Source organism: Acinonyx jubatus, chromosome E3, assembly GCF_027475565.1.
Source record: "Acinonyx jubatus isolate Ajub_Pintada_27869175 chromosome E3, VMU_Ajub_asm_v1.0, whole genome shotgun sequence".
Lineage (NCBI taxonomy): Eukaryota > Metazoa > Chordata > Mammalia > Carnivora > Felidae > Acinonyx > Acinonyx jubatus.
This window is the reverse complement of record NC_069398.1, coordinates 28,381,178-28,403,501: the sequence shown is the minus strand read 5'-3', so window position 1 is coordinate 28,403,501 and position 22,324 is coordinate 28,381,178. Positions and strand designations below refer to the sequence as shown.

General features: G+C 56.6%; 3 protein-coding genes and 1 long non-coding RNA gene across 10 annotated transcripts; 2 read left to right on the top strand and 2 right to left on the bottom strand.

Annotated features, from left to right (window-relative positions):
• Nucleotides 1–149: 149 nt before the first annotated feature.
• Nucleotides 150–6,612, top strand: ZNHIT1 (zinc finger HIT-type containing 1). 3 transcript variants are annotated; one of them, XM_053213771.1, is made up of 6 exons: nucleotides 150–289; nucleotides 528–639; nucleotides 4,650–4,820; nucleotides 5,882–5,961; nucleotides 6,096–6,265; nucleotides 6,361–6,612. In XM_053213771.1, the coding sequence occupies exons 2-6, from the start codon at nucleotides 582–584 to the stop codon at nucleotides 6,380–6,382; spliced, it is 501 nt and encodes a 166-aa protein (XP_053069746.1). In that variant the 5' UTR covers nucleotides 150–289; nucleotides 528–581; the 3' UTR covers nucleotides 6,383–6,612. The 3 variants fall into 3 exon arrangements, with proteins under 3 accessions (XP_053069746.1, XP_014941994.1, XP_014941995.1); XM_015086508.3 differs by lacking the exon at nucleotides 150–289 and having other exon boundaries at nucleotides 498–639; XM_015086509.3 differs by lacking the exons at nucleotides 150–289; nucleotides 528–639 and adding an exon at nucleotides 851–932.
• Nucleotides 6,613–10,196: 3,584 nt separating this feature from the next.
• On the top strand, nucleotides 10,197–19,239 carry LOC128313695 (uncharacterized). 3 transcript variants are annotated; one of them, XR_008294746.1, is made up of 2 exons: nucleotides 10,197–10,542; nucleotides 12,114–19,239. It is a non-coding gene; the product is annotated as an uncharacterized LOC128313695 (long non-coding RNA). The 3 variants fall into 3 exon arrangements; XR_008294747.1 differs by lacking the exon at nucleotides 10,197–10,542 and adding an exon at nucleotides 11,538–11,657 and having other exon boundaries at nucleotides 12,225–19,239; XR_008294745.1 differs by lacking the exon at nucleotides 10,197–10,542 and adding an exon at nucleotides 11,538–11,657.
• On the bottom strand, nucleotides 10,421–15,130 carry CLDN15 (claudin 15). Of its 2 annotated transcripts, none has more exons than XM_027042038.2 (5): nucleotides 14,914–15,130; nucleotides 12,145–12,309; nucleotides 11,094–11,175; nucleotides 10,910–11,026; nucleotides 10,421–10,827 (listed from the first exon to the last, which is right to left on the bottom strand). In XM_027042038.2, exons 1-5 carry the CDS (start codon nucleotides 15,128–15,130, stop codon nucleotides 10,707–10,709), a joined length of 702 nt encoding a protein of 233 aa, XP_026897839.1. In that variant the 3' UTR covers nucleotides 10,421–10,706. The 2 variants fall into 2 exon arrangements, with proteins under 2 accessions (XP_026897839.1, XP_053069745.1); XM_053213770.1 differs by having other exon boundaries at nucleotides 12,145–12,240.
• FIS1 (fission, mitochondrial 1) lies at nucleotides 17,212–21,220 on the bottom strand. 2 transcript variants are annotated; one of them, XM_053213772.1, is made up of 5 exons: nucleotides 21,061–21,220; nucleotides 20,045–20,177; nucleotides 18,665–18,741; nucleotides 18,121–18,184; nucleotides 17,212–17,526 (listed from the first exon to the last, which is right to left on the bottom strand). In XM_053213772.1, exons 1-5 carry the CDS (start codon nucleotides 21,103–21,105, stop codon nucleotides 17,429–17,431), a joined length of 417 nt encoding a protein of 138 aa, XP_053069747.1. In that variant the 5' UTR covers nucleotides 21,106–21,220; the 3' UTR covers nucleotides 17,212–17,428. The 2 variants fall into 2 exon arrangements, with proteins under 2 accessions (XP_053069747.1, XP_026897841.1); XM_027042040.2 differs by having other exon boundaries at nucleotides 18,121–18,226; nucleotides 21,061–21,217.
• Nucleotides 21,221–22,324: the final 1,104 nt, after the last annotated feature.

Below are 22,324 nucleotides of genomic sequence, written 5' to 3'. Positions count from 1 at the left end.
GCCTTGCGGCCCGCTGTGAGGAGGTACAGGGCTCGGGCTCCGCCCTGGAAAAAAGGCGTAGCCCGAGGCTACTGAAAACTCGAGAAGCCGGCGCCGTAGACAAGGCTAGGATTGTCCCCGGGCGTGAGCGCGCGGGCTGCACGGAGCCAGCAGAGGGGGCGCCCGGCCGGGAGGCGGGGGCTCGGGCCGGCGGTCGCGAGCCGAGGACTTCGGTCTGAGCCAGCCCGGCCCAGCGCCGCCTGACACACGAGGAAACTGAAACCCGGAGAGGGGAAGTGACCCCCAGCAGGTCCGGCGGGATGCGGAGGCGGGTCTTTGCCACAGCTCTGCCGGGAGCGGCTGGGCGGAAGGCCGGGCGAGCACGGCGTGGGGGCGCTCGGAGCGGGGACGAGCGGAGCAGCGGGCGGCAAGGAGGGAGAAGGCCGAGGAGTCTGCGGCGCCAGGGGCGCAGGGGGTTGAGGTTTCGGCAGAGGGTCACCAAGGGCCTCTCGGATTGCCCACTCAAGCCTACGCACTCTCTTTGGTAGTCCAGCCCATCATCTCTGCCGCCCCGGGAAGAATCTCCAGGGACTGCCTTTGTGATGGTGGCATCTTCAGAAGGACGACGAAAGGGAAATAACATTTCTCAAAAGACCACTGGTACCACCTCTTTAAAATGATCCACGTAGGGGACCCCACAAAATACACAGCCACCCTGAAGCCGGAAGTGGTTTTGCCCCTATAAAATATGGCGGAAAGCTTTCTGGTCTCCTAGGGAACATCACGTAATGGGTGGAAGCTTTGGGAATTCTAGTGGGATAATTCTGCGCACGCGCAAAAGCACGCGCTGCCGGAAGTGATGACACGCCTTCCACAGCGGGTGCTTTAGCACGCGTGCGCAGGAGGCTCTTCCGTCAGCTGTGTTGTGGAAATGGTGGAGAAGAAAACTTCGGGTATGTGAGCCCCGGGCGGTTGGCCCCTTACCGCCTCCCAAATCCGAACCTGGCCTAGGATGTTCTCAACCAGTTATTAGTCTCAAATCCCTTCCCCGGCGCTCGGGCCCTGGCGTCGGGGTCGCTCCTCAGACCATCCATTCATGTTTAATTGATGCCTGCCTGCTCCACGTCGGGCGCCTGGGTTGGAGAGAGGAAAAAGATCCCTATCATCCCCAAACTGGCTTTCTGGGAGGGGAACAGACACGCAGGCCTGCCACTGCACTTCAGAGTGATACGTGCGATGGCAGAGGGGAGCACAGCTCCTGGCCGCGGGAAGGAGTGGCACCTAACCTAGCTTCTGGGATGGAGGGCACCGGGAAGGGGGCGGGGGAAAACGCTTGGATGGAGGCTTGAAAGTCGGGTTAAGGTTTCACTCGGTGCAGGTGCGCCGAGGCTCATTCCCGGCAGCGTGAACCGCGCGTGCAAAGGCAGGAAAGCAAGAGAAAGCAAGTCGCTTGGGGAGCCAAGTTCACAGTTCGGGGCTTGCGGAGGAATAGCAAGAATAGTCTGGAGGGTTGGGGAAAGGTACACCTGAAAGGCATCCCATATAGTGCCAGAGAGTTTGAATTCTCTGGAGAGGGCAGTGGGGAATCATTACAGGCTCTCTTAAGGCAGGGGAGTGACCGAAAGAGATTTATCTTTTAGGGAGGCAGTTCTGGCTTCAGTGCGGAGCAGCGCTGTACGGCGGAACTTTGTGGAATGATGGGAATGGTCTTAGCACCGTGTAGGATGGCAGCCTTTAGCCACATGTGGCGGTTGAGCATGTGAAATGTGGCTAGTGCCACGGAGGAACTGAATTTTAAATTTTAAACTTACTTAAGCTACAGCATTTAAACAACCACAGGTGAGTAGTGGCTACCCCCTTGTACAGCGCAGGTCTAGAGACTGGAAGGCAATTAAGGAGCCATTGAATAGTCCCCACAAGACATGTGGGTGGAGCAGTCCGCCAGATTGACTTTTTAATGAATCCAATCGTGTCAGCATTTCTTAAACTCTTTGCTGGATCTCCATTATTCTCAGTATAAATCCCCAAATCCAAAGTTCTTTAGACACTTACAGGTCAGACTGTTAACAGCGGGCCTGACTTTATAACCACACAGCACCCCCTCCCTACGTGCTTTATATTACCAGCCATACTGAACTTTTTATAATTTATTGAAGGCACCACAGTCTGCCATCCAAGCCTTCTTCCATGCTGGTATGAAAGCCTGAAACACCCTTTTCTCTCCCCCAACCAAGGTAACTTCTATTCATTAGTCAGATCTCAACCTAGACTTCTTATTTTCCTCTGGAAAATCTTTTGACTACCCCAGGGCCAGTTGGGTGTTTCTGGCATGTGCCCCCGTAGCACCATGTACTTCCTTGTGCTAACATATTCTGTGCTCTGCTCATTTGTTTGATCATTTGTATTCCCCACTAGACTATAAGCTCATGTATTCCCAGAACCAAGGGCACCGCCTGGTACTTGGGAGGGAGGCAGTATACAGTGATCCAGAGCTGGGAAGCTCTGCGTTCTTCCCAAGCCACATACCAGCTACATGAGCTTTGGACATGTTTCTTAACCTCTGAACTTTAGTAAACTGGGGATGATAATGATATCTCTCACGTTGGGTTGATAAAGAGTTAAAGCTCTTACACAAAGAGCTTAGCATAGCGTCTGGCTCATAGTGCGTGCCCAGTGTTAGCCCCTGGTGCCGATGCTATTTATTTTGGTTACAGGCACTCGATAAACATCTGTTCAATGAATAAAGAGATAATTTTGTGTAGAGTTGTGAGACCCTGATAAAGAGAGAAGTTTAAAATAACTCCTAGGTTTCTTGTTTAGGATGCCTGTGCAGATGGTTCTGTTTACTTAGAGAGTTCAGGAAGGAAGAGAAGCAGACTTGGAGGGGAAGATTTAAAATTTTGGGCTGCAGTGCCGAAGGGGTCATCTCTGATTACTGCTCGAAGCCTGTCATGTGGCCTGCCCTCTCGCCTCTAAGGAGAGGGCTGTCCCCATCTCCTTCTGAGTCTGATCTCTCTTCCTGGGATTGCAAACCCAAACATAGGGCTGTCTCTCCCAAAAGCAAATGACTCCAAAAAGTGGTTCTCTCAATCCTGAACCTTCTCCTGAGCTCCACAACTGGCTGTTCAACTGGTTGCAGGAAGTCAGCCGCTGACCTCACCATTTAATTTTTAAGTTTATTTATTTTGAGAGAGAGACAGAGAGAGAGAGAGGAGTGGGGGCAGAGAGAGAGGGAGAGAGAGCATTCCAAGCAGGCTCTGCACTGTCATTACAGAGCCCAACGCGGGGCTTGAACCCACAAACCGTGAGATCATGACCTGAGCTGAGATCAAGAGTTGGATGCTTAACTGACTGAACCACCCAGGCGCCCCATTGACCTCACCATTTTATTTTTTTTCAACGTTTTTTTTTTTTTTATTTTTTATTTATTTTGGGGACAGAGAGAGACAGAGCATGAACAGGGGAGGGGCAGAGAGAGAGGGAGACACAGAATCAGAAACAGGCTCCAGGCTCCGAGCCATCAGCCCAGAGCCTGACGCGGGGCTGGAACTCACGGACCGTGAGATCGTGACCTGGCTGAAGTCAGACGCTTAACCGACTGCGCCACCCAGGCGCCCCCCCTTTTTTTTTTCAACGTTTTTTTTTAAATTTTTTATGACCTCACCATTTTAAACCTCTCTCTTCTTACCTACCGGCTGTTCACTGGGATCAGATAATTCTACACAACATGTCTCCTTCTTCATTAAACACATTTGCTGAGTGCTTTTCACCATCAGAAAAACCTGAAGTCACATCAGGGATGCAAATGAAGGGATTCTTTCCACCAGAGGGAAATAGTCAGTAAAGTCTCAGGGTGTAGTAAAAGGAAGATTTTAGAAATACACACTGGATTTGGCCCTAGGGCATCGCCAGGGTCCTGAGTGTGAGTAGTTCCCACTGAATGGGAGTCATTTTGCTGGGGGTTGAAGAGTGGATGGGAGGTGAGGAAATGAAGCTTCCCATGGGCGATTCTCTCAAAGATGAGTCTTTGTGAATTTGGGTCAACACGTGAGGGTTTGGCAGGTTTTTCCAGTGAAGGGAAGGTCCCTGTTGGGGAAGAGGGTTTGAAGATGCAGGTGGGACAGAAGGACCCGAGCTGGAGATGGAGGGTTGGGTTTAGCAGTGGGACTCAGTGGAGGGGTAGAGGGTGCATCCTCTTGGAATGGAGGGAAGGCGAGTGCCAGGCAGTTATATTTGAGAGCGGGCTGGAGGATGAACATCTCTACGTGTGTCCTTTGAAGTAGGAAATGAGATTGCTAAGCATGACGGCTGAGTGCATGAAGGTCCCAGTGGAGGCTGCAAGCCCTGCGTGTACAGTGGTCCCCATCTGCACGGTTGTATGATTTCTGCCAGCAGTGAGAGGTCTCCAGGAGGCATCTCGTTGGCTGGGTCTGGGGATTGGGAGGAAAGGCCAGGGCCAAAGGCATGAGTGACTGAAATGACAGCCTTGTTAGCCAGGAGGGAGGCAAGCCAGGGGGCTAATATATTGGGAGAAGGTACAGGCGCCAAGGGCTTGGTGACTCAGATGACATCAGAGAGCTTTGGTTCCGTCCGCACGCTTCCCGGAACCAAGGCCAGCTCAGCTTCTCTCTTCCCGTGCCCTCATGACTCCCTGGCTTTGCCCCACCCAGTTCGCTCCCAGGACCCTGGACAGCGGCGGGTGCTCGACCGGGCTGCCAGACAGCGCCGCATCAACAGGCAGCTCGAGGCCTTGGAGAATGACAACTTCCAGGACGACCCCCATGCAGGACTCCCCCAGCTCGGCAAAAGGCTGCCTCAGTTTGATGATGATGCAGACACCGGTGAGGCAGGGGTAGAAGGAGGCGGGTGGAGGGAGGGAGGACCGGGCTGGGGAGGCAAGGCCAAAGCAAGGGGAAGGGGTCTGCCTGGAGACAGATTGTAGAGGGACATCGGGTTGGGGCAGGGGGTGGGGGGGCAGATGACACAGGAGCCCCTCTGGCTTTGTCAGGGACTGGCTTCTGTGACTTCTGTGACTGTGAGCCAGCTGCTCTCCCCCTCTGCGTCACCTTCCTCTAGCACATGTAGAGTAAATAACATGGAGAGCTGAGCTCCGGGAGCACTTCCAGCTCTGACTTAGAGCCTTGGACTTAGGGGAGCGTGGAGATGAATGTAGGAGCAGGTTAGATAAGTGAGGGGAGGGATACACGGTAGTGAGAGGCTGACTCAGAACCCAGGTGAGCGTGTGCGCAGGGAGTGGACACATGAGTGTCGGGAACGATGGCACAGAGAAAGATGGTGTCTTTCTTGGCACGTGCCAAGTAACTATAGTTGACCTTTGAGCAACGGGTTTGAGCTGCAGGGGTCCACTTGTATGTGGGATTTGTTCAGTCGGTGCTGTAAATATATTTGCTCTCATGATTTTCTTTCTTTTTTCTTAAGTTTTTTTTTTTTTAGTGTTTGTTTATTTTTGAGAGAGGTGGAGACAGCATGAGCGGAGGAGGGGCAGAGAAAGGGAGAGAGAGAATCCCAAGCAGGTTCCGTGCTGCCAGCACAGAGCCTAATGCAGGGCTGGAACCCCATGAAACTGAGATCATGACCTGAGCCGAAAGCAAAAGTTGGACATTTAACTGACTAAGCGCCCCCCCCCTTATGTTTTACTTAATATTTTGTTTTCCCCAGTGTTGTTTTAAGAATACAGTATATAATACATATAACATACAAAACATACGTTAACCGACTGTTTATATTGTCAGTAAGGCTTCTGGTCACCAGTAGGCTATTTGATGTTGTTTTTTGGGGAGTCCAGAGTTATACACAGGTCTTGGACTACGTGGAGGAGGCCAGCACCCCAACCCCTGTGTTGTTCAAGAGTCAACTGTAATTAATTGTTCTTCCTCTGTAGGAAAGAAAAAGAAGAAAACTCGAGGCGATCATTTTAAACTTCGCTTCCGAAAGAACTTTCAGGCCTTGCTAGAGGAGCAGGTGAGAGGGCGTGACCCCGGGGACTTGGGGGGCCCCACGGGGAAGGAAGGAGCCTGCAGAGGTCCTTGTCCCAGGTCGGTGTTTGCCACGTGGGTGGGCAGAGGAGGTGTGGAGCCTTCCCCTTGTCTCTACAGAACCTGAGCGTGGCCGAGGGCCCCAACTATCTGACAGCCTGTGCGGGTCCCCCCTCCCGGCCTCAGCGGCCCTTCTGTGCCGTCTGCGGCTTCCCCTCCCCGTACACCTGCGTCAGCTGTGGCGCCCGGTACTGCACGGTGCGCTGTCTGGGCACCCACCAGGAGACCAGGTGAGCTCAGAACCTCCCCCTGCGCCCACATCCTCTCCTTCCTATCCCCCAGCCTCCCGGGACCTCTCCTCCTCCTGGGCCTCCACTGCCTGCAGGTGCCTGAAGTGGACTGTGTGAGCCTGGGCGTCCCCAGAGGGGAAGGCCCTCTGCACCCCACCTCAGCCTCGGAGAAGGCTTGGCCAAGGAGAGAGGTGCTCTTCTGGACCGAGAGAGGAGCCGTTCACTCGCCCAGCAAAGCTGTGTCCTACCTGCCAGGGAAGACAGGCCTAGTCCCGGGGGCTGTTTGGGGGGAAGTGGGCTGGGCCCTCAGCGTGCTGTTGTAATAAAAGGTGTCATCCGAGGAGGAACCTGCCTCTTTGGTCACGTGGTGGTTTGGGCATGAGGGTCACGGGTCTCTGTGCTGTTCACTGCTCCGTGGGTTTTCCTTCTATGCTTCAGTCACCCCTCCCACTGTCTGTCTCCCTGGGTTCCCTGACGGAGGAAGATTTTGTCCCATTCTGCTGCCACGCCCACATCTCAGCCTTCTTTGGTTGTCGCTTTATGTCATTTTTTGATGATGGATTCGGTGCATTTGCTTTTGCTTTTTGTTTCTGTAGTTCTCCCGAGTATCATTTGAGCACAGTTAGGACTGGGTGACAGGGAAGTGGAGTGAGGGCTGGGGGTGGGGCACAGGAGGAGACTGAGGGAGGAGCCAGTCCCCTGTCTTCATCCTCTTGATACTTAACCAGGTAGAGAGATCAGCCCTCACCCTTGGTGCTGCCTCCAGAGGAGGCTGCTGTTACCAGGGGCCGCAGTGTGCAAAATTATTAGTATCCGAGAAAACCCAGACATTTCTGGAGGCATGGGGGAATTCACGATATAGAGGCCTCTGTTCTTGGTGGCCCTGGGTGCTGTAATTCTTGTGTGCTGTGAAAGCTTCTTACACTCAGGCCTCCTCTAAGTGGATTGTGTGCTATGAGCTTATAAGCTCCTTGGAGTTGTTGTCTTAAGGCTCTGTATCCTGTTGGAACTTAGCAAAGCACATGCTTAGGAAGCATTTGTTGAACAAGTAACCTCAATGAGATATTAATGAGATCCAGTAAATTCGGTGTTAGGCATCTTTATAGGCTCTCCTCCCCCCTTTTGGGACTTTCCTACAGCTGGCTCAGGTGTCCCAGGGCCTGCCTGAGAAACTGCCTGCCCTTTCTCTGGAGACTTGAGGTGGGGTCAGTGGTGTCGGTGGCCGCCCCAAGTTGAATGGTGGTGAGGATGCGGTTTGAGGACAATCCCAAGTGGTTTTAAAAGATGGCTGTACATTTTTTTGACAACCCTTTGATTGAAAGGTAGGGTCTTTGTCCCCTTTCCCTGGGATCTAGGCAGAATTCTGACTGCTTCAACGAGTACAGGGTGGCAGAGGTGAGACCATGTGACATTCAAGGATAGGTGATAAAAGGCAGGGAAGCTTCTGCCTTGTCAACTAGGACACTTGAGTTTTAGATCCCTCAGCCACCATGTAAGAAATCCAGCCATCCTCCAGGCGCCTGGGTGGCTCAGTAGGTTAGGAGTCCAACTCTTTAAAAAAAAAAAAATTTTTTTTTAATGTTTACTTATTTTTGAAGGAGAAAGAGACAGAGCATGAGCAGGGGAGGGGAGAGAGAGAGGGAGACATAGAATCTGAAGCAGGCTCCAGGCTCTGAGCTGTCAGCACAGAGCCCGATGCAGGGCTCGAACTCAAGCTGTGAGATCATGACCTAATCCGAAGTCAGATGCTCAACTGACTGAGCCACCCAGGTGCCCCAGGAGTCCAACTCTTGATCTCAGCTCGGGTCTTGATCTCAGAGTTATGAGTTTGAGCCCCGTGTGCTCCACGCTGGGTGTGAAGTCTACTAAAGAGAAAGGAGGAAAGGAAAGAAAAGGAAGGGAAAGGAGAAAGGGAGAGGCAGAGAAAGAAAGAAAAATCAAGAAATCCAACTATCCTAAAGCCGCCTTGCTATGAGGAAGCCTAGGCCACACAGAGAGGCCACACGCAGGTGGCTGAGTCAAGCCTTCAAGCCATTCTAGCCTAGGCTTCCATTGTGACAGTGAAGACACATCCAGGCAATTCTGGCACCCAGGCATCGAATCACCCTCAGCTGTTTGAGTCTTCATGACTGTGTCCTCACTGTCATGGAGCAGACACAAGCCATCCCTGCCACACTCCAAATTCTGACCTACAGAATCCATGTGTATAACCAAATGGTTTATGCCACTGAGTCTTGGGATGGTTAGAAAGCAATAGTAACTGGGACATCAGGAACCCAGTTTGCTGGCATCTAACTTCTGGCCTCAATTTGTGTCTCCCTCCCACGAAAGGAAACTTTTCTAGGCCCTAACCTTTTTATTTCCCTCTCTATCAAGAAGTACATGCAAGGGGGAACATTGCTGGCTCAGTCAGTAGAGCATGCGACTCTTGATCTCAAGGTTGTGAGTTCAAGCTCCACACTGGGCGTGGAGCCTACTTAAAAAAACAAAACAAGTACATGCAGGAAAGAAAATAGAAGGGCACCTGGGTGGCTCAGTCAGTTAAGCAGCCGACTCTTGATTTTGGCTCAGGTCATGATCTTGTGGTTTGTGAGTTCGAGCCCCGTATTGGGGCTGACAGCGCAGAGCCTGCTTGGGATTCTCTCCCTCTCCTTGTGCCCCTCTCCAGCTCGCATGTGTGTGCTCTCTCTCTCTCTCTCTAAATAAACTTTAAAAAAAAAAGAGGAAGGAAGGAAATAGAAGAAAAGACTATTTCTTGGTGGAGAAATACATCAGTGCTTCACTGTGATCACCTCCATTGGAACTCCTGTCAGATTTGCACTGAGTTAGTAGTCTCTTTGGTTTCTTTCCTAAATTCACTGGCTTTGTTTCATATTTTGCTGATATAAAAAGAATCACTTAGATTCTGCCTGGTGTAAGATGTGTCTACTCAGGGACATACCCAACTGACCTTCATAGGACAGAGCTGGACCCAATGGCTTCCCATTGCTCTGAGCTAAGTGGCTCCAGGAGTCATCTGTTGACATCCTCTAGGAAGGGATCACTGGACCCCTCCACTTAAAAGCACACATCCCTTAGGGAAAGCCTTGAACAATTTTTGCCCGCTCCCTGTGTGCTAGGGAGATGGGTTTTCACCCGGGTCTTTGGGAAATCTACACTGTGCCAAAAGCTGGACCCAGTGTCATGTGATGGAGCAGCACAGCCTCCTCCTGGGTACACAGGGGAAGGAGAGGCTAAGCCTCTGGACTGGAAGGCTAGAGCCTGGGGGCTTACTCCCAAAGCCCTCAATGACAGGTGAATTCAGTTGATGGGAATGAGTTTGGAAAGCCAAAAATTCCAGGAAGCAGGCCAGTTGTATCTTTGGTCTTGAACAGATCGTGGTCGTACTGCTTACTAACTGTAGCTTGGACAGGTCACTTCACCTCTCTGAACCTCTTCCAACCACTGGCCAGATAGAGGGAAGAATAAATGGGATGGTGCACCAGCCCAGTGCAGGGGCTAGGCGCGGGGCGGGGAGGGGGGGGTGGTGTCCCTCTCCTTCCATTGGATGCCAGGCCCCTCTCTTGTGGCCTCGTTTTCCTGTCTCCCAAGCCAGCCCAGGGCCCAGTGCCATGTCTGAGCTGGACACCATCAAGTCAGACACGCACCAGCAATATGCAGGCCTCTGTGAAGAGACGTTCAAAGACTTTGCTGGAAGTTCTTGAACCTTTCCCTAGAAAAATCTGCCTGTACCAGACGTGGTTGATTTGACGCAAAGTTTCAAAGGGCTCTTTGGTTTGTGGTGTCCACTCGTAGGCACAGCCGAAGCAAGTGTTCAAGACCAGCTGTCTCCTTGTACTGCTGTGGGAAAAGCTGAGAGTAAAGAGAGTGAGTTGTCGTCTCGGGCCAGCCAGGGGGCATCTCTGCCATTTCCAGTTTCCTTGAGGTGGGTCTTACCACGTCTGCTGCTCGATGACTCTTGGCCATAATCATGGGTGCCCCACTCTTGAAATCACTTGCAACCCCTCCTCTCTTTTTCGGATGAGACAGTCCAAAGGGGATAGAGAGAGGGACAGGTGGCAGCCTGAGGTCCAAGAAGACGACCCTGGGGGCACCCCAGCCAACCCTTGCTTGGCCAGCCACTTCATGACACGAGCATGACACCCCCAAACCCTGAACAGTTCACAGTACAAATTTATTTCTGCATAGATCATACAGAATACAAACAGTCGGGGTCGCCTCTGCTCCCTTAACCAACCAGAGCCCAGCCCCAGAAGGTCCTGCCTCAGGAGTCCGAGGTGAGTTCTCAGGAGGCAGGTTCTCGGTCAGACGAAGGAGGCGCGGTCAGAGCCGGGCGTGGCTCGGGGGCACGGGGCGGAGTCGGGGCGTGGCCTGCAGCCCGGGGTTGGCGGGACCTCCGGCCGCTGGGGGCAGAGGCAGGGGCACGGGGTCCACGGGCCTCCTACACGTACGCGTTCTTCCCGTATTTGCCAAAGCTGCTGTCGCCTTCTTTGTCCGAGACCGCGGGGTGCAGGGGGGCGGCGAGGCCGGGGGACCGCACCGCGGAGGCCTCGTAGGGGAGCCTGGGTCGGAGGGGCCTGGGTCAGCGGTGGGGCGACCCCGCTCCCGCCCCTCCCCCTCGCCGCCACGCGCGCCGGTCCCTACCTGGGGGCCGGGGCCGTGTCGGGAGTGCGGCAGCAGGTGGAGCCGAGGCAGACACCGCCCAGGATGGCGAGCAGGGAAGCGCTCCAGCCCAGGTAGAGGGCGGGGCCCAGCTCGTACCTGGGGACAGGGACGGTGAGGGCCGAGTCCCACCCACTGCCCCCCAGGCCGGGGCTCCCACACTTACTTGGTCCCGGGATACAAGGGGTCGAAGAATTCCCGGGTGATGTTGAAGGCGTACCAGGAGATGGCCACCATCCCGCAGAAACCTGGGAAGGGAGAGGAGGGCGGCGCTCGCGCCCCAGGCCCAGCGGAGGAAGGGAGCTGGGGGAGGGCCACACGGGGGCGGCCCCGAGATCTGGACGCCCAAGAGCAAGTTGCACTCCCTCTCTTTCTTTTGCGCTCCCTAGCTCATGACTTTCCCCTCGGGTCCCAACCGCAGCCCCCCTTTCTTGCCTAGTCTCCCACGCTCTGTCCTTCCTGCCCAGCATCTTGATCACATCGTTGCCTCGTTTGGAATCTGCCCCATCCAAATCCTACCCACCCTGGAAAGTCCGGCTGTGCGGGCAATCCTCCCGCAGAGTCTGCCCCGACACCCCTTTCCTTCGGCCTCCCCGACTCCCCCCCCCCCCCCCCCCGCCCCGCCCCGGAGCCTGTGACCTGCCTCTGTCACCCAGCGCAGTGAAGGCCTGAGGCCAGTGAGACCCCTGGGCTACAGGACCAGCCTTGCCGCTCTCTGGGGGCGCCTCCAGTAAGTCACCTGAGCTTTCTGAGCCCGTTCCCACATCTGGAGAACAGGGCAAGACCCACCCTACCTCGCAGGCTGGCTGTGAGGCGATAAAGTGCGCGTGCTTTACAGACTGACAAAGGTGCTATTGCTGTGCGCAGTGTGCTTGCACCCCGTGCACCCCAGACTCTGGTATCCCCGGCCAGGCTGTAACCTCTGGGGGACAGTCGCTCACTCACCTTTGCTCATGCCTGGCTCCTAGTGGGGGCTCAAGAAACATTGCTGATGGATTGATTTGGGGAGTATGAGTGAGGCTGGGGTGAACGGGGAGGCAGGGAAGAGCTGAGCAGAGAGGCCGGGTGTCCATTCAATGGGGAGGGTGAGACGCCCGCCGGAATGGGGAGTTGGAGGCGACAGGGGACCCCGGGTCTGCTGGCGCCACTCTCAACAACCCCCCCCCCCCCCCCCACGACAACGCAGGGCACACCCACCACCACCTTCCCCCAGTTACCAGCCAGTATGTGCAGGGCCCCTGCGACGGCGGCCAGCCTGGCCTTCCTGGAGAGCTCCATGCTCCCGATGTTTATGCAGCGCAGCCCGGCCATGCCTAGGAAGAGGCCCAGGAAGCCCAGGAAGATGGCGGTGATCATGAGCGCCCGGCAGGCCTGGAGGTACCCTGGGGAGGCGGGGCGCAGCCATGGGTCCCTAAGCTGGCCCCTTCCCCCTCCGGGGCTGAGCCAGCCCCTTACAGCCAGCCCCTGCTCGGGTCTCAGTCCATAAAGGCCCTCAAGTCCCCTCCTTCCCCCTCTGGGCCCTATTCCGCTGGAGCCCTGACGCCCCTCCTTCCTAGGGGCTCAATTCAGGCCCCGCCCCCCGGCCCCCGGTTCGGCGCACCTGCTTACTGGCTGTCTCCTTGGCACTACTGACACTTTGGCCAGCTACTGCTTTGGTCTGGGGGCCGTTCTGGGCCCTGTGGGATGTTCAGCAGCATCCTTGGCCTCTACCCACTAGATGTCAGCAGGAGTCCGCTCCAAGAGGGACCATCAAAATGTCTAGACGTTGTCAATGACCCCTGGGGGACAAAGTCGCCCCCAATCACAGCCGAGAACCACTGCTCCGAATGACAGAAATTGCACTTGAGTACTCAGCCCCTGCCCCACATCTGCTTCTCTCTAGGTCCCACGTGGCACAGCCCCTAGACATCATGAAGTGAGCTTTCTCCTGCAGTGACCTGTAGGGGGCAGCAGTTGCCCGTGGGTTACTGGGTGGGGGCTGGTTCTGATCTGGAAAGTGGGGTATCTAGGCGCAGGACAATCCAAGCCCACCTAGCTCATATACATTGGATGCCTCAGTTTCCCCTTTCTCAAAGCTGAAGGAAACGGCCAGTTTCCTTCCCGGCCCCTCTTCCCCCTTCTCTTTGATACTTGCCAACCACCCCAAGGACCTTGTTCCCCTTTCCTGGGTGGGGCCGTGCCACTGGTGCTGAAGACGCTGGGTCCCTGCCAGGAGGATGTGAAGTGGCCCGGAGTTGGCGGGTAGAGAGGAGGGACAAAGTTCTCTGGGAGCACTTTCTCACTCCCAGCCACTCCCTCTGGGGTTCCCCCCTCCCCCGTATCCTCTCTATCCAGGGCTGACCAGCCCTGGGTCCCTAGGCCGCTGTGGTAGACAAAGGAGAGATTACTGATGGGCCACGAGGGAGCGTGGGCTGGGCGGCTGTGGGGGGTTAAATAATAGTCAGGACCCCCCCTCGGGACCAGAGTATCCGCCAGCCTGGGTTCCGGCACCCCTACCACCTGTGGGGCTGTGGGCCGGTTAACGCTTGTGCTTGTAGTTTTCCAGCTTGGGTGAAACGGGGTTGCCCGCGCCCCACGCAGCCAGGCCAGCGGAGACGGCACTGTGATGGCCTGCGTGAAGAACCATCACAACGTGGGGTGCCCTGACGACCCCCGATGCCGAGCAGCTGCCCTCTGCCCTTCCCCCTGGAGCAGGCTCTTGCCCCTCCATCAGCAGTTCCAAGTGGGGCCCTTCTCGGGCCGACAGGCTCACGGCAAACGCCCCTCTTCAAACCGCGGTGTGGCTGAGGGATGGGTGAGGCGGGAAGGGCCAGTGCTGCTAAGCCGGCTGCCTGCAATGTCCCTTCTGGCCACCCGGCATTCGGGGCTTCTGGTCCAGATGGTACCCAGCTTTTATCGGGAGCTTGGGGAGGGCACGTGCCCTGCACATGGCAAATCCTGGAGAGGGGGATGAAGGCACGAAATCCCTGCTGGCTCAGGAGATTCTGGGAATCGCAGGGGCACGAGAGACCCACGCAGACCCCTTAACTGCGCAGAGCATCTCTGGCATTCCCGCAGCCCTGTTCCAAACCCAGTGTTGGCTTTAGTTCCATCCACTTCCCGGCACCTACAGTGGCGAACCGGAAGAGCACGACGGCTCCAAGGGGGGTGCGGGAGTGGCACCAAAAAGAGGACCTGTCCTCCCCTCCTGGTCTCCGGCACGGGCCTACCGAAAAGACTCCCCCGAGGGATGCTGGGGACTACTCGGTGAACAGGAAGCAGGAAGACGCTATACCACCAAGGAGAACCTTTCTGGAACAAAAGACCTGTACCTTCCGGCCCTCCGAGAACTTCAAAAAATCCACCGCCTGAGAACGCTGAACACACATGCACACACACCCCTAGCTGCTTCCACCAGACACAGCGCCGCGGGAAGTCTCGCTTGAAGAGGGCCCTTGAGAATTCGCCATGGCAGTGGCACCGATGCCTTTTAAGGGTCTCAACGCCAAGAACCCAAGATGGGCCTCCTCTGCACCCCCACGACCCCCAGCACTCTCACCACAAAGCTGAGATGCTGAAGTCGGTCTTGTGCGCACACGGGCCAACGAGAATCACGCTAACGTCCCGGGCTGTAGCTCAACACTCACAACCATGCCACGCGCCTGTGCACGTTCCCCCGGTTTTACAGTTGGGGTGAACGAAGCTCGTTTCATCACCGGCGGGGGGCACCGAGCTGGTCAGCTGAGCCCGGCAGTCTGGCCCTGGTGCCTGCACTTGGAACCACTAGGGGTGTCACATTAGGGCAGGGGGACACGTGGGACGAGGTCTCCAGTGCGGCTCCAGATGGGGGCCGCCGGGCACTCCCAGCTCCCCAAGCTCGATCCAGGCCTCCCTTATCGGCTCGGTGCCCAAGGCCCGACCGTGGGCAGCAGTCACCCTCCCCGGGGGTCTCTCCCCGCCTCCCGCCGCCCCCTGGAGCGGGCCACCCCGCTCTCTCCACCCCATACCGGAGAGGGCCAGCAAGGACGGGAACTCCCGGCAGCTGTAGACTCCCAGGGAGTCGGTGGCACAGCTAAACCAGAGGTTCTCGAAGATGGTGTTGGTGGTGATGACGCTCCCGTGCACGGTGGACACTCGCCAGTAGCTGTGTGGCAGGGTCACCCCCAGCATCAGCAGCCCCAGGGCCGCCATGAAGAAGCCGAAGATCTCCACGGCCACCGACATGGTGAGATGCAGGGCCCTGAGGGGCGCCTGGGGCCCCAGAGGAGGGGAGGGGCTGAGCCCCAAGGGAACTTGAGGGGCTTTGGCTAAGGAGGGGTGTTAAGGCAGGCTGGAGAGAAAGGTGGAGAGAGCAGGGGGGGCCAGCAGCAACCTGGGGTGCAGATCTGCCCCCACCCCCCCGGCTTCTGCCCCCTGCCCTCCCTCTGGGTTCCTGCTTCCCCGAAGGTCCGGGCAGAGGAATGAGCCCAGAGCGCCGGGCAGCTGTTGACGCGGAGATGGAGGGAAGCAACGGAACACGGGCCAAAAGTCCACCCCCTCCCCCAGCCTCTGGGCTCCCCGCCCCACAAGGGGGGCGGAGAGGACTAATGGGAGTGACCAACGAACGGATGGGGCTGAGGGGGGCCCCCACGGGAGGCACTGGGAGCAGAGGGGAAGCAGGGAAGTCGCTCTGACTCAGCTCTCATCGGGGGGCCGGAGAATGGAGCCAGGACAAGGAAAGAGAAGGTGACTGAGAGACCGGGGCCACAGACAGACCTTTCGCGGGGCAGGATCCGGGAAGCGGAGCCCCCCTCCTGGATGTTGGTGAGAACAATTTAAGAAACTCCAAAGACTTAGGGTTCGGGCTACTGAGTCACCGAAGAAGATTAAGGTTGAGTAAGGCATCAGGGCGTCTGGGCGGAACCCGCAGCTCTGGAGTCCAGTCAACCTGGATTCAAACCAGACCCACCATCTACCAGAGCCACAAGGGCCTGGAGTCTGAGCCCCTCGGGCTTGTTCCTGCTTCTGTGAACTAGAACTGGCTCCCTCACCACTGTGACCCCAGATCAAAAGCTCCCTGCACGTGGGAACTGCGCCATCCTCGGGGACCACTCTGGCTCCGGGTGCCGCGGGCACAGGGTGAGGCCACCAGTGGGTTGCTTCCCTCCAAACTTCAACTTCTTGAACTTGAATTTCCCCCCTCATCGGGTTGATCTTTGACTCTCGGCAACAAGCTTGATCTCGCTGCCAAGGGCCACCAAGGGGGATAAATCACAGGCCCAGAACGTGATCCTGTGGCTAATCTAAGCAGCTCAGTTATCAGAACTGTCACCAGCTCTATTAATTACGATGGGTTAGAAACGGCCGGGCCCCAACCCCAAGCCGAGGCTGAGCACCTGTCCTGGTGCAGACAGTATCATTTCCTGCCTCAAGGCCACAGCCAGGGCAGCTCTGGTTCTCCTCTGGCAAGCGCAGCAGGGGCTTGGTCTCCAGGGGTAGGGGGGCACCGATGCTACCCCCCAGGCAGTCACAGGGGACATCAAGGAGCCGAAGGGTACCCCATCACCCCCCTCCCCATGTCGGGCTCCTCTGCGCTCCCCTCAGGTGCCTCCGCCCCAACCCCCCCCCCCCCCCCCCCCCCCCCCCGCCCCAAGCCAGGCTGGCTTGGCTGTGGAACGAGAGGTATGCGGTGAAGCAAGACAGGCCCACGCTGAGCCTGGCACCGGGCGGGTGTGGGGCAAAGCAGGCTGGGTGGGGACTGGGTCCTGACCTTCCATCTCGGAGCCTATGACTGGGATGTCCTGGGTTTGCAACCTTTCTCAAGAACCTGAGGAGTCCTCTCGAAGGCCCAGCCCTGCCCCTGGGCGGCAGCCCCTCCCCAGGAGAGGACGGGGAGGAGGGGGCCGCAGGAAGACAAAGGGAGAGAAGGGTGGAGGTTTGGGAGGAAACCGAGTGGGGGCCCCCCCTGGTGTGGAAAACTCCACGTGCTAAGAGGCAGCTGTGTGGGTCAAAGGAGACAGGAGACATAAATCCTGGCCTGTCCCCTCAGCTCTTCCCTTCCCGCCTCCCGTCACTGCCTTCTCCCAGGATTCCAGCACCGTGCAAAGGCCACGTCCCGTGTCCCTGTGTCCCCATGCTGCCTACCACTGCTTTGGGGGAGGGGAAGGAAGGAAGGGTGTGGGCTCTGGGCAGCTTGGCGGACAAAGGCGAACCCCACACCAGCCTGGGGGCGGGTAGGAGTAGGAAGGCGAGCAGGAAAGGACCACGGGTGACCCCCACCTTTGGGCCCAGTGGAGCCCGCCCCTTCTTCCACACAGACACAGCGGTTCCGAGCCAAAGCCCAGTTTTATTTACACTCGTCCCGGAGCACGTGGTTTGGGGCTATTGGACAGGTCTCTGGGGACAGGAGGCCGAAGGCAGAGGGCAGTGATGGGGTACAGGGGAAGGGACGGAAAGGATGGACGGCCACCCCCCCACCCCCCCTTCGAACGTCCTCCACAGGCTCCCAGGCATCCCTGGGCAGAGGCGGAGGCGCGGTCTCCTTTAGGATTTGGACTTGGATACAGCAAGTCCGATGAGTCCAGCCAGTCCCGCCACGCCCAGGGCCATCCCTCCAACAATGGCCATGCCCACTAGTCCGTCTGGGGAAGGGAAAAGGGAGACTGTCAGGAGCCCAGCCCCCACAGGGACCCTGCCCGGTGCGCCTCTTCCCCTGGAGTCATGAGGCAAGGGACTCCAAGGCGTACAGAAAGAAGGGACTGAGGGACTGAGGAGGATGTGCCTGGAGCGGGGGAAGGGGTCCTTTAAAGGGAGACCAGAGAGGGGGGTGCCTGGGTGGCTCAGTCGGTTGCGCGTCCGACTTCAGCTCAGGTCGTGGTCTCGAGGTTTGTGGGTTCGAGCCCCGCATCGGGCTCTGTGCTGACAGCTTAGAGCCTGGAGCCTGCTTTGGATTCTGGGTCTCCCTCTCTGTGCCCCTCACCTGTTCACACTCTGTCTCTCCCTCTCACAAAAATAAATAAATAAACATTAAAAAAAAGTATCTTCTGAAGGGCAAATTTAAAAAAATTAAATAAATACAAAATAAAGGGAGACCAGAGAGCCCAGGCGTGGGGGAAGGAAGACGACTTGGTGAAGAGCAGAGAGGTGCCCTGGGAGGACAGGACGACGGGGCCAGGGAGACAGGCAAGCAGGGGGAGCGGGGAGCAGGGGGGTGGGGGGCCGAGGGGAAGGTTCACCTTTCTTCATGGCCTTGTCAATAAGCTGCTCCAGTTCCTTGGCCTGGTTGTTCTGGGGCTCTGTCTGCAGCAGCCCCCGCACATACTTTAGTGCCTTCTCATATTCCTGCGCTCAGGGAAAACACAGACACACACACCCCCAGTATTCCAGCCTCTTCCAGCCCCTCAGAGGGACCTGCACTTGCCCCGGAGGCTCCTCCCTCTACCCCCACCTCCTCCCTCCCTCCGACCCCACCCAACAGAGTAGAGTCCACAAACAACCCCAACTGTGTGGGGGTGATAAGCCTGGGGAGATAACCATCCAAGGCTCGGGGCTGCACCCCAATCCTGAGGTCACCCACACCCTTGGCACCTGGATCTTCTGTCCCTCACCTTCCCTCGGCGTCAGGACCCGTCGCCTTGCACCTCTGTACCCGACACCCCCCCTGCCCACTTGCCCTGTCCGGCCTCCCTGACGGCCAGGGCTCTACCCTGGAGGGGAAATGACGGGTGGGGTGGCCCACCCGGAGAGGGAGGGGGGGGAAGAAGGGGGCTGCCGCCTTACCTTGAGCCGGTAGTTCCCCACAGCCAGGTAGAAAACATAATCCCGCTGCTCCTCTTTGCTCCCGTTGGGCAGCAGCTCTGGGGAGGGTGGTGGCAAGAGGGTGAAACCCGCTCCTCTCCTCTCCTAGTGCCTGTGTCCCAGAGACCCCCCCCACTCTCCGAATCCCTGTACGACCCCGGGACAAAGTCACCGTGCTGAGCTTCCATTTCAGCTCTGGCCCTTCTTGGCTTCCCAGTCAGGGCTCCGGGGAAGCACAAACCCAGGCTGCCAAATACCCCGCTGATGAACACCCTGGTTTCAACACTATATAGTCAGCTCTAGTTCATCTAAGTGAACTGGAAGGAAACTGAGGCACTGGAGAAGCCAAAGGTACCCGCTGTGTTCTCACTGTAGCTGTTTGCTGCCCAGATTGGGGTTAAAATAAATTTGCACTCCCCCCCTTTAAAAAATCAGCTCAAAACCCCCCTTCAGTTAGCATTCTCTGAATGACCCCTGCCTGACTCTATCTTAATTCAGTGACTTCGCAGAGGCTTCTGTACAATTTGGGGCTAAGTAGCTTTGCAGGTGTTCATAAATCTTCCCCAGTGCCTGTACTTTCTCCTCAGCTAGAAATGGCAACGCTCAGCGACATCTTCTACAGGTATGCCCTGCAGTAAAGGAAGCCTGAGAAATCCGAATTAGCAACTTAGGCAGATGCAGGTGAGGTTATTTGCATTTAAAAAGATTCTTATTTTTATAGATTCACAATAGCCATCCTTCGCTAGTGTACTGTTTGCTTCCACGTGAATACTTGGCCAAGAGAAAGCGGGTACAGGGTACAGAGAAATCTGAAGGTCAAGTATGGCCTGTGACAAAACAGTGACCTATCGAAAACCAACGGGAGACAGGATTCCAATCAAAAAAGCATCATCTGCTCGCAGGTTTGCACTAATCCCATGCCACCCTCACGAAAGGTTTTCAACTGCTGCTGAGTAAGCAACATGGTGGGGCCAAAGAGCAAGGGCCTGGGACACACAAGACAGGAGCTTCTAGTCCTAATTCAGCCATTAATTCATCAGCTGTGTCACCTCAGGCAAGTCACCCTCCTTCTGTCAGACTGCCAGATCACTGAGTCCTGGGGGGAGTGACACGCCATGGTTCTGTCTGGCTAAACAGTGATGACGCCACAAGCAAACTGGGCGAAGCCAGGCCAGGGTGCAGCCCTCTGTTGCAGTGCGTTTACTGGCAAATAACTGTGAGGTGACAGCTACAGGGTCCCATGTCGACACAGGATCCCAGCACTTGAGATGGAGGGAGGGAAGGAGGCCACGGTGGTTGGGAAGGGCAGGACGGACCCAAAGGCCACTAGGAAGGGGAGGGTCGGGTAGCCTAGCACCTCACCCTCCAGTAGTGCGATGCCTTTGCGGATGTCATCATTGTACTTGCTTCGCACCAGGCACCAGGCGTACTCAAACTGCGTGCTCTTGGACACGGAGCCTCCTGCCTTCTCAGACTGAAATTTCTTTTCAAACTTCTGCCACAAGAGAGGAGAGGAGTCATTTAGAAAGGAAGGGACGAACCATTCTCTACCAGGACCTGGGTGTCCATTTCCCAGCTACACTCCATCTTCCCCAGTCTCTGTCACGTCTCCCTCGCGGGCCTTGGCATCTGGCATCCCGGCTTCCACCATCTCCATCCCTGGGATCCAGGTACTCTGCTTCTTGGCAGCAGGGTGTCTCCCCCGACACTACCCCTGTCCACTTCCCTCCCCCTAGTGGTACCGAGCGGAGATGCCACCTGGTGGCGGCTCCAGGCACCGCCGGCGAAGCAGCTGACCCCGAGCGGCTGGCCGAACAGTAAACACGCTGTCCGAACAGCTCAACAACAGCCCACGCCGTCCCTCGTCGGTGGCTGCTTCCCCCAGCCAGCCCCACCCGGCTGGGTCTGGGCCTTTTCTTATCTGCTAAGTGGGAATAAGAGTAGTGCCCACTTCCTAGAGCTACAAGGATTGAGATATCGCCGGCAATGCACTTAGCACCGTGCCGGTTTCGGTGAGTAACATATGAAACTTCATGCTAGTCGCTATATTCCCCTGTCACCGAAGGAACACTCAAACACAGGTGTCCGCACCCTGACCTCCTAACTCCTGCACGCACTCAGAACTGGTCAGTCTTCCACGCCAGACTCCAGGCCCCGAGTCTGGGGCGTGGTGGTGCAGGAAACTACAAGTCCCATTGGCCTCCGGGACAAAGAAGAGCCTCTGGGCAGGAGCCGGACGCTGCAGAGGGTGCCGGGAGCCGTAGTTCGGCCTCCCTAGGAGAGCCTGGTGCTGGGTAGAGGGTCTGGCCCCACTCGGACTCTCCTCAGGACCCGCCCGTCCGAATGTTCCCTCTCCCTCCCTCGGGGCCAGGCCTCACCAACAGGTCGTCCACAGACACCAGCTCGTTCAGTACGGCCTCCATGGCCGCCGCCCCTGCAATCCTTACACCTAGGTCGCTACTGTGCCACCGTCTCCATGGCCCACTGGTAGGGCCGGAGGGCCGCTTCCGTCGTCCGGCGGAAGCGAGCCTCGTCCCCACGCAGAGCCAATCGCCTCATGTTGCTGATGCCGAGCCCGCCCCGCCGCCGGGGGACGCCCCGCCCCTTCCTTCCGGCGCCCTCGGCGCACGGGTTGGGGCACTAATGCGCAAGCTCCGCCCGACCCCCTTCCCTCTCCACCTGCGGACGGCTCACGCTGCGACTCCGAGTCCCCCGCTCGTCCTCCCGAGTTCCCTGTATGTGCCTTCCTTCACCGAGGCTGCCTTAATAAAGTTTGGAACTGTGTCTTCTAGCTGGCCCTTGGGCTCAGAAACAGCAGAAAGAAGAAGTTGGAGGACCCGGCTTGATCTAAACCTTCCTCCCCTCCGGCCCCACCCCCTCTAGGCCTAGGAAGCCGGAGGCTATGTGACATTTCGGTGCCTGTAACAAAATCATAACTGGTCCCAAGGTTTTTAGGGCCTCTGCTGACCCTTACAAGAGGACTGACAATTGGACCTGTTAACATACACCCAGAAACCGCAGTGCATACGCATAGGGGATAATACGGAAATCTTTAAATGGGAATTCAAAGTTGTTACCCCATTACTTGCAGACAGGGTCCAATCTTTTAATACTTAGATAAAGCATCCTCCGGGTGTGCCTGAGAGGGAGCATCGGCCGTGGGTCACGCGGGCAGCGAGGAACAATCAAAACATGGGAAAGGTAAATGTGCACTCCTCTGGTTCCTGTGCTGTGCAGTGATGGGACTGGGTAGGTAGTGACTTTCGAATTCTTTTCACCTTGACCCACAGTGCTCCAGTGCACATTACAATGTAAGTTCCATGAGGGCACAGATAGGCTCTTGTTCATTTGTGCGTCTCCAGCACCTGACACAAGATCAATGTCCAATGAATATGTGTTAAATATACATGAAATAAAGCGAACAAAAGGAAATAGGGCAGTGCAGATGCAGGAGATTATCATCCAAACATCTTTCGTGTTTGCAAAGCTCTTTTAATTTTTTTTTTTTTTTTAATTCTCATAGTAGCCTTGTGAGTTAGGTAGGCAAGAATTACTCTTCTCTATTGAGCTCAGACAGTTGAAATGACTGATATGAGGAGTCCCATTAAAAGATAAAGGAGAGGGTAGAACAAGTTCATAAGT